The sequence below is a fragment of the Rhamphochromis sp. 'chilingali' genome, assembly GCF_963969265.1.
Source record: "Rhamphochromis sp. 'chilingali' genome assembly, chromosome: 5".
Classification (NCBI taxonomy): Eukaryota; Metazoa; Chordata; class Actinopteri; order Cichliformes; family Cichlidae; genus Rhamphochromis; species Rhamphochromis sp. 'chilingali'.
In genome coordinates, this window is record NC_137932.1 from 7,111,017 (window position 1) to 7,121,345 (window position 10,329).

Genomic DNA, 10,329 nt, shown 5'->3' on the forward strand with positions numbered 1-10,329 from the left:
ATATTTTGTCATGTTTGCCTTAAATCTTCTGCATTTTTATTTATTTATTTATCTATTTATTTATTTATTTATTTATTTATTTATTTATTTATTTATTTATGTTTTGGTATGTTAATACAAGGTGAGAAAGCATTTACTGCTTTGCGCAGTAATGAGTACAAAACTCTAGATGGCGCGGATGAAACAAGCAAGGAGGCAAACGGCTTATAAGACCACGAAGAAGAATCTACACCGGAAGTCAACAAAGCGGGAGATTAGAAAACGTAAACAAACGTTTTTCGTGGGGTGTTCCTTTCTTGTTTCACAGAGAAACTTCATCGACATGTTGAACAAAGCGCCCAGACTGAAAAGTACAATTAAAACGAAGGCGAAGGGCAACATAAACGTGAGGCCGGCGTCAGAGGCGATGGTAGGCTATCGCTTTGTCCGCAGCTGACCGGTAGATGAGCGACGCTAAATAACAGCTGGTTTTTGCTCCTGTGTGCTCAGATCGAACTGCTGACACTGCTGTTCCTGAACAGCCTGGCTGAAGAGGCGAAGGCCAAAGCGTTTGAGGAGAAATCTGCGACGATCAGAGCTCAGCACGTCAGGGCAGTCTCCAAGGTCGGTTTATGTTCACATAACTGCATTAACAACACAATCATGTAACCAACCAGTGATTAGAGATTTACTATTCATTAGTAAATCATTAGTTAATCTATTGATTCCCGATTAATCGTTTGGTTCTGTCTCTCCGTTTAACTAAACAACCTTAAAATTAGAGATTGAATTATTTTCAATATTTCCATCACTGTATATAACTGTAAAGCACTAAATGTAAAAGAGTAAACTACGTTTTTTTCCCTTATTGGAGGGGTCTTGATTGAATAACTTATATACATAAATCAGCCCTTACAGCAGAAAATACACATTATTTAATATTAAAATAAACAAACAAACATTATTTCTCTGCACACACAATCAAATCACATGTTAACATTTCAAAGACTTTTAAAGAATTGCTCCACGCTAGGTAGTTTCTGCTACTGTAAAATAATAACAGCTATCATCTTGTTACATTACGAAGTTTTTCTTTTAATCATTGTAATTGAAACTACATAAAACCGACATAATTTTATTCCCTCAGTATGCTGGCACTTATTCTTCATATTATTAAAGATATTATAAACGTACTGTACAGAAGTTAGAAATTTCAGTGTTGTGTCAAATTGAGCTCACTCTAAAATATTTCCGTTCTTTCTTTACAGAAAGTATTGAAAAAGGCGAGAGGATGATGAAGACGGTGAAGAGCATCATAAAGATTATTTTGGAAGGCAGTGGCAATATTCTTTCATATTTTTAATGTCTTGTTTTGATCTGAAATTCCTTTTTTGAGTTTTTTTTTTAAATTGTATTTCCGTGCAAGTAAACACTGTCCTTTCATTGTTCTGTATTAAACATTCATGAATTTTACACTGCCTAATTTATGTATGACAACTTAAAATATAGAAAATAATTGTTATTCTTATCTGAAAACATTTGGGATCAAATTCTTTTAGAAAGTCCACATTGAAATGCCTGCAGGCAGTTATTTGGGCATTCATTTGGAAGCCAAATTAAATCACTCCCTACCTAAATGTAGTTAAATTTCAGTGGCCAGTGATTCATCAAACCTGCATATACATAATCACCAGTCAGTCCTGATAAGACCTGATTAAGTTTGCTGACTTGATCCCAAAATAAGGTTTTAAAAAGCTGTATGTGTGCAGATGAGCTCTCTCGAATCTGTTTTGTTCTCCCATTATAACCCATGATTCTTCAAATTCCTCACTTCTTCACACTACATGTGTTAGTGTGATGAAGTGATATCCTACTGGTTCCACGTCACTACAGGGTTCCTCATAGTGAGCCAAAAGGTTGAAGTCGTAAAAGTGCCTGATTGTTCTTTTACAGTATCTGCTAAGTTACTAATGAAAAGAGTGTCATGTTTGCTCAACCGGCACCCTGACAGCAGATATAGCGGGGGAGGGGGTTCAAAGTCATCTACATAACACCCAACAACCAAGAGTCAGGAGTGGGAATTAAGCATTTTTGAAAAAATGAGTTGGAATGGGCTGATTTATACTCCAAATATGGGGCTACTTATTTTGCCTCATTTACATAAACTTAATTATAACCAACTTTGTTCATGTATGAGGCAAAAGACATGTTAATTTATCATGTTTTATTATCTTTGTTATATTACCCTAGATATGGAGATATATATTTATACATACATTTGTAAATGTATGTAGAAAAGTATGTCCTGATAGGTGTGTTCACCTGTCACAAAAAAAAATCTGTTTGGTTTGTTTGTTTGTTTTTATATTACAGTTTTTCTGTTTTTCTTTTAATTTTAACTATTCTTTTTACCTCTACAAATGAGGTATCTTATGTGTAAAAACGCACAAATGTGCATACATTTCCAATAAAGAAGCAAGCAAGCAAGTAAACAAACAATTACAAGATACCATAAGAAATTAATCACTTTTCCACAATTTTGGGATAGAAATGTTCTATAAATCAGCCCTTAAAGCATAAATAACACACAGTAAATAAACAAACAAACAAAAGCTGGAAAGGGTAGAGAAAAACAAAGTAAGTGATAGCACCATGAAAGTTCATCAATGTATTTCCTTTTTAAATGTTCTGCATAGATGTGCACATGAGGTGTGCACATTTTCCCCTCCTGCCTTGCAGCTCCATCTTTAGCATCCGTTGTTGAATTTATGCACTAATGTCTTCTAATTTAAAAACAAGTAGAAACTCTTTCATCTAAAAGAAGCCAGATTTTTCTATACAGCCCGACAGTTATGACTGAAGTGGATGGATATGACTAACTTTATTAAAGTGCTTGTGTACATCTTCATCTGGACATGCTTGTATGTTAGCTATTAATTTCCAAGGTTCATCTGTGCTTCAGTTTATGCCTCACTCGAACACTACTCTTTTGGGGACTAAAATCAACACAAGAGCCTGGGGCAAGTATGGGGCAAATTATACTTTCACATTTAATGATGAAAACTTTGTGTTTGTGCTTGTTAGAAGCTCAAAATGGCTGAGAAATGCAAAATGTTTAATGCATACAAAAAGATGCACCAGTGCTGTGGATTCCTTAAACACTTCAAGGTTCTCCATGCACTGAGATAAGCCACAAAACCAACACCAACTCCCACCCGCCATGGATCTCCCTGACAACAAAAGAGACTCAAACATGACCCTAAGGATCTTCTATTATGCCAGTGGTTTTAATCCTAACGTTGCTGCTGATTGGTTTATATTTACAGTTTGTAATTTTGTCATCCTGTGTGTCTATCTCTCATTCCTGTGCAAAAATTTCACCGCTTTCCTACTGAACTGTTAACACAGATAATAAAGTTCAGATAATTTGATTGTATTTGCTAAATAATATAGCAAATATAATCACCAGATGTAGCAACTGCATGAAAATGTTATAGAATCACTGCCATTCTACTGCTGCAGGACATTTTCTGTGCCACTGATAAATGTGAAACTAATCCCTGCACAAAATATTAAAACATGCACTTGTTGTATAAATGACATTTGACCTCAGACAAAATGTGAACCATGTTAAACCTTTTTCTAAACATATTTATTTGTAACTTTTTTTTCAACATATTTTAACCCCTTGATGCCAAGTGCATTATATTTGAGACATGACTTTTTGAGGCTTCATTAGTGTGATTTTTTTTCTTTGCCTGGTAAACCTAAATAAAGACATTTTTAAGACAAAAGCTGTAGCAAATATTATGCAAATTTAAAGGCATATATGCAAATTACTTTTTTGATTATTTCTTTAAAAATGTGTTTGAGCTGGGTGTTAACACCATAGGGAATGAGTATTCAGTATGACCATGTATATCTTTAACTTGATGAGTAAGAATTTATCAAACAATAGTTTTTTAACTCTGGGTTCAGTTTTTTAGAGTTCTGGGCCCTGTTTCAGGAAGCCGGTTTAGAAAACTCAGAGTGAAAAATGATACGCAGGGTTGAGTAACCCCGAACTGTCCAACTCGGAATATTCGGTTTCAGAAAGGCTGATAACAATTAGTTCAATCAACGCGGAGTTGCGTCAACCCCAAGTGAAGCGCGCGGACGAGGATACATAAAGCCCTGATAAGCGGAGCACAGATTAAGCGAGTCACCATGGAGACGGAGGGAAAGAAGGCGCGGTCAATGTATTTCACAGCGCTTGAGGCCGAAATTCTGATGGCAGCATATGCCGATAACATGCAAATTCCGCGGAAAAAAGTAACACAGCCACAGCTGCAAAAGAAAGGGAGCATGCATGGCAAAACATAGCCGACAGAGTCAATGCGTGAGTGTTAATATAAACATTGATCTAGGGATTTCCACCCATTTAACACGTTATTTTATCATATGTTATTTTATTTGTTATTTTATACATTTTATTTTGTGATGTGATGTGAGCGCAGGTGCAACCCAACAGGCCCCAAACGTGCCTGGCAGCAAGTAAAAATGAAATATAAAAATATAGTCCAAACAGGTAAGGTGTAATTGTATTATGAGCCATAGTGCTTGGTCTGTTTGTCCCATGTAAATCAATTTCAGTTAGAGGCTACATTAATTTTCTTTCTGTAAGCACTTATTGAAATTATCTGAGCACATTACAAGTACATATTTGCTTACTCTGTATGCTCAAATGTGACCCGTTATAGCCAACAGAAAAAAAGCGGAGGCCCGAAAAACAGGTGGGGGTCCTCCACCACCACCACTCACAGAGGCTGAGCAGTTGGCCCTCAGCCAAAACAGTGGGCGCCCTGTGGCCGAAGGCATCTCTGCGGGGACATCCTCTGAGTCAATAACCCCGCAAGACACAAGTGCCTACATAGGGGGTAAATTCAAAATAATACATGATGTGCATACATCCTTTCTTCACAGTCACCTTTGCAGTGCTACTCATTCATTTGATAAACTCTTTACCATAATGGATTATTTTGTAGTGAAGTTATTTTCCTACTGATTTTGCCTTCCCTCAGTCTTGGTTGTCTTTGAGAGCATAATGACAATGAAGTGTAAGGTGATTGGTATGTTTGTTAATTGCCATTTGGTCCCTTGTAAGTTATAAGTGACCTGTATAAACCTCATATTCTATCAGTTGATGGTGGTGGTGTACTGCATCTGGTGCAGCCTCCTGTTGAGCCAGACCAACATGCAGTTGTGAGTAATACTCCACAGATTATGAGTTTACAGTAGAACAGCAATGTTGTTTATTTCTTTACTACAGGAAAATAATGAAGAAACATTGACAGCTGTTACAGAGGAGGAAGCAACAGAGACACTTTATGAGGTTTACATCTTTTAATACTTTGTGTACAGGAAACACAGGCGACCAATAAAGCCAGTTGAACAAAAAATCTGTTTATTCTTCTTTCAACATGTTGAGGTGATGGGTCAAAGGAAATGATTGTGACATATGGTGTCTCTGACTGCGCTTCCATCTTGTATGTCCGTGGGAGGGTCAGGATGTTCATGGTTTGGATCACTGCTGATGTTTGGTTCAGAAGGACAGTGTTCTCCTCTAATTGTGGCAATGTTGTGAAGAATCACACATGCCACAATAATGTCACATGCCCTTTCTGGGGTGACCCTGAGTCTTTGAAGGCACTGGAACCGGGCCTTAAGCATTCCGATAGTCATTTCGATTCTGGCTCTTGTCCTGCAATTAGCCAGATTATATCGCTGCTGTGGGCCCGGTTCAGGGTCAGGGTAAGGGGTAAGCAAATAGGGTAAACATGGATACCCCCTATCACCAAGCAAGTAGCCAGTGAACTCTCCTAAGACAGAAGGATACACTTCAGTTCAAATGTCCCTGAAGCAATTGGTCTTTATATATTTTAAAGTATTTTCAACTCACCATGTCCAAATTTTGTGCTCAGTGTACATTCACGGAATATTTGTGAGTCATGGACAGAGCCTGGCCACTTGGCTTCCACATTTGTGATAATGTTGGCAGCATCACATGTGATCTTCACAGTGCAGAGAACACAAATTAGCATCCATTACTATAATGAAATAATTTGTTAGTTTGAAATGCTACAGGGAACTATGTACCTGCACATTAATGCTGTGGAAAGACTTCCTGTTCACATAGTCTCCTTCATTTACTGAAGGAGCAATGATTGGAATGTGAGTGCCATCTGTACAGCCAATCACGCCTGGGAACCGTGAAAATAAATGTAAAATTTAAGTAGTAGTCCAAGTATCACCACATCATAAATTAAGTTTTGGTCATCCTGATACCTGCAATTTTGTGGCATCCCTCTTTGATGAATCTTGTGGGTCTATGACCGGGGAACACAAACGAGTACAGGAGACGTTTCAGTGCAACTGTAACATTCCTGACTGCCCGACAGACGGTAGCCTTGGAAACGTGCTCAGCGTCACCAATATTATACAGAAAGCTCCCGTTTGCAAAAAACCGAAGTGCAATACAAATAATATGTACAGAACTGAGAGGATGTCCACGATGTGTTACATGCGTAATATATGGCCTGAGGATGTTATCCAAATAAATTATAGATTGTGCTGAAGAACGGTAACGTTCACACAGAAAATCATCAGGAAATGATAAAATGTCCAAACGCGCTCTGATCACTCTCTCCCGGCGGAGAGCTCTGCGGAGAATTTGGGCTTCACGATCTACTGGCTCTTCAAGGACGGGGCACGCCATGTCCGACACTTCCTACTGTCAGGTTTCCGACAAAGGGGCGGAGACAGTCAGGGTTAGTTGTAGTAAACCTGCTAGGGGGCAGGTTAGCTTCACGGAGTGTGTCGTCATAGTGACTCACTCAGGCTGCAGCTGAACTCGCTTTGTGAAACCGAAAACCCAGAGTTTTCGTTAACTCAGGGTATACTTACTCAGTTTTTCCACTAAACCGGCTTCCTGAAACAGGGCCCTGGTAACAGGGTTGCGCCAAGCACAACACACAGTAACTACAATGTCTAATTAAAAGTGAAAATATTATACCTGAGTAGGACAAATGTTTGTTTTTTTTACGGTTTATTATTTGTTTTTCTTAAGTAAATCGCAGTTATTTTAAAAAATTAAATAAAGTTAGTTCTTTTTTATGGTGTACAACATACTAAACCATAACAGGTTTAATGAAGCCCTCCTTTTACTGTGAAATACACTCCTTTTTTACCTACTTTGTGCAGCCACACACACCAGATCTACACAACATATGTATCACCGCTGGAAAGTGTTTGCAGCACATCCAGCAGTACTGAAGTTAGCTGGGCAGGGCACAGAGCTCAACTAACGTAGCAACACAGTCGTTTCCTGTCATACATAACTTCATAACCAAATATAAATGCAGCTGTGGAAATATCTCAACCTGGCCTTCAGCTGAGGACGCTTCTCGAGGTACCCCGAGTTCAGGTGAGTGTATTTATAGGCCACTTTAGCAGCCCGGAGACACACTGACAGCTAGCAGGCTAGCTACATGCACTGCTGGAGCTAGCAGGCCAACTTTGGCTGAATGAATGATTTAACTTATTCGACTGTAGATTGGTTACAGCCACAAAAGCAATGCCAGAGTTTAACATTATGACAAGTAGTTTAATATCTGTTTATACAACTTGGGGCTGAAAAGCTAACGTTAGCACAACAGTAGCCTAGCTGGGTGGCTACATTAGCTCTGCCAAACAGAGAGGCCTTTGTTGTTCTATTTGCAGACCGATAAAGTCACGAGAAGTATGCTGGCCTGTCTGTTGTTTGTAATATTTAGGCTTTCAAAGCTACAGTTATTTGGGAAGTAATGTTCAAAGGGGGATATTTGCCCTGAAAACAGTTGTGCTATATGCGAACGAGGGCGTTCCCAGAAGTGTCAGCAGAGCAGTGCAGTGTATGCTAACTTGGGCTGCATTCCCATGTTTTTGTCAGTGAGTCACTAAATCTGTTTAGCTTGTAGCATGCATGTCCCATTTGCTGTGCTGTGACTCTCTCCCTGCAGCATGGCAGGCTGTGGAGAAGTGGACCTCTCAGCAAACGCCCTGCGACCTTCCAAGCTCATTGAGGAAGTGGGGGATGCTGCCTCCACCAGCACTACCCCGGAGTGTGCCATCTGCCTGCAGAGCTGCGTCCATCCTGTACGCCTCCCGTGCTGCCATGTCTTCTGCTTCCTGTGCGTGAAAGGTGCCTCCTGGCATAGCAAGCGCTGTGCTCTCTGCCGACAGGAAATCCCTGAGGACTTCCTGGAGCGGCCTGTTCTCCTGTCACCTGAAGAACTGAAGGCAGCGGCTTCTGGGTTGAGCCGAAGCGGGGGAGTAGGGGGTGAATCCTGCGGAGACTATGCATGGTACTATGAAGGACGCAACGGTTGGTGGCAGTACGATGAGAGGACAAGCCGAGAGCTAGAGGAGGCCTTCGCCAAGGGCAGAAAGAGCACAGAGATGCTGATTGCGGGGTTTCTTTATGTGGCTGATCTGGAAAACATGGTCCAGTACCGCAGAAATGAGCATGGTCGCAGGCGCAAGATAAAGAGGGACATTCTAGATATTCCTAAAAAGGGGGTGGCGGGATTAAGGTTAGACCCTGAACCTACCCCTGTTCCTGCTTTACCTGTCATTGCTCCGGCAGCAACAGAGCGTGTCAGCTCAGCTCATGGATCGGACTCTGCTGGCCAATCGCAGTCTTCCTTTCCGGTTATTGTGTCTTGTCCCCCTGTTAGACCTCAAACACTCCTGGGGCGTCATCATCTCACCAGTCCTCTGTCACCTTCGACCCTGGAAGCATCTTTTTCTCAGCTTCTAATCAGCCAGCCTGAGGGTGAAGAGGTGGAAGGAGATGACGAGCTTCAGATGTATGAATCTGCATCTGGCAACAGTGAGAGTGAGGACGAGAAGAAGTGCGAGAGAGATCGAGAAGAATCAGTGGCACGAAGAAGACATAGGCAGAGGCCGCTAAGAGAGATCCAGCCAACCAGAGTCCCTCCAAGGGGCAGGCCTTCTAGTGCTACACTCAGTCTCCGTTCACGTAGTCCTGATGGGCAGTGCACTGTGACAGAAGTGTGACTGGAACATTTGAAAAGTTCTCAAACTCTCATCAGTTCAGCAAAAAAGTTTAAAAACCAGTATGCATCTTTAAAAGATCCCATGGATAGAGCAATACCTTTTGAATGTGTTGTTGCCTGTGTCACTGGGTGATTAACCTGTTGACTGATGTGCCAAACATTATCCTGAAATTATTGTTGGAATAATTAAAATTCTCCCTCCACTTTAATGTAAACTTCATTCTGTCGGTGGCCCTGTGTCTGTTGAGCTGTGTTCAGACCAAATTCATGAAAATATAGAGAGTAGTAAAAGCGAGAAGAAGGATTACAGGCAGTAGCTGGAATCAGGTCCTCCAGTTTTGAGAGAGTTTAGAGAATCCATTTTATGACTCTTAGCAAAATTTCCACTGAAGTTGTAATGCAAGTAATTTAGCTTGCAGACTTGCATACTTTCCCCAGTTCATGTCACCTGAAGCAAATTAACATTTTTACATAGACATTATATGAAATTGCTACGTGTGGGATAATGTAATAGCTAACATCATCATAACACCTCTGATATAGGTTGATGTTTCATGTTACCTTTGTTGTACTCTCTCATGAGCAGAAACAACTAAAACCTTAGAAAGGAATATAATTTTTTTTTAAGGTCGTTGTTATAGTCGTAAACAGTTTGCAGTTCATGGCTCAGTGGTTATGCAACAGCAGGCTTGTTCCTAAAACAAAAAAGTGACGTGCTTTAGAAAGCTATCCAGTCTATAAACTACCATAAGCTCACTGCCTTATCATAAGATGTGACAGTGTAATACAGCCCTTTTGAAATTCAGTGATTCTCTATTTACCAATTTTATGAGCTCATTGTTAATGTGGCTGATTTATGTATATCTAAATGTTTTTTCCTCTTTTCTCCATTTTTAGAGTGATGGTTTAAAAATCAAGCCTAAAATGTAGCAAAAGTTACAGAGGATTGAAACTGCTTCCTTGCTGTGATGATTAGGTTGTTTTTTTTTTAAAAGCTTAATCAGGATCTAATTATTAGCTATTTAAATTTGAGATTGTGTGTGTGTGTGTGTGTGTGTGTGCGCGCGTGCGCGCGTGTGTATTAGAGGAGGGAGGCCATTTCCCCCCCTGGTTTGGTGTGATAGTCTTATTTAATAATGATGTGTTTTTTCTTTTGTTGTGAGCACTGTTGGGTGTTGAAAAGCTATTGGCAGAACCACTGGAAAGTGTTGGGTTATATATGTAGAGAGACACATTTGGATTTCTATTTCTTGTC

General features: G+C 40.0%; 2 protein-coding genes across 2 annotated transcripts; both read left to right on the top strand.

Annotated features, from left to right (window-relative positions):
* Positions 1-225: 225 nt before the first annotated feature.
* Positions 226-1,452, top strand: cenpw (centromere protein W). Its single transcript, XM_080883417.1, has 3 exons — positions 226-409; positions 490-603; positions 1,248-1,452. Exons 1-3 carry the CDS (start codon positions 323-325, stop codon positions 1,272-1,274), a joined length of 228 nt encoding a protein of 75 aa, XP_080739543.1. The 5' UTR covers positions 226-322; the 3' UTR covers positions 1,275-1,452.
* A 5,800-nt stretch (positions 1,453-7,252) lies between these two features.
* On the top strand, positions 7,253-10,123 carry LOC308396806 (E3 ubiquitin-protein ligase rnf146-like). The gene is made up of 2 exons (XM_080882391.1): positions 7,253-7,441; positions 8,016-10,123. Exon 2 carries the CDS (start codon positions 8,017-8,019, stop codon positions 9,073-9,075), a length of 1,059 nt encoding a protein of 352 aa, XP_080738517.1. The 5' UTR covers positions 7,253-7,441; position 8,016; the 3' UTR covers positions 9,076-10,123.
* Positions 10,124-10,329: the final 206 nt, after the last annotated feature.

Coding starts and splice junctions, on each gene's coding strand:
- cenpw (XM_080883417.1), top strand. CDS start 323: ATGTTGAACAAAGCGCCCAGACTGAAAAGTACAATTAAAACGAAGGCG. Junction 410..489: donor GGCCGGCGTCAGAGGCGATG/GTAGGCTATCGC, acceptor CTGTGTGCTCAG/ATCGAACTGCTGACACTGCT. Junction 604..1,247: donor ACGTCAGGGCAGTCTCCAAG/GTCGGTTTATGT, acceptor CTTTCTTTACAG/AAAGTATTGAAAAAGGCGAG.
- LOC308396806 (XM_080882391.1), top strand. CDS start 8,017: ATGGCAGGCTGTGGAGAAGTGGACCTCTCAGCAAACGCCCTGCGACCT.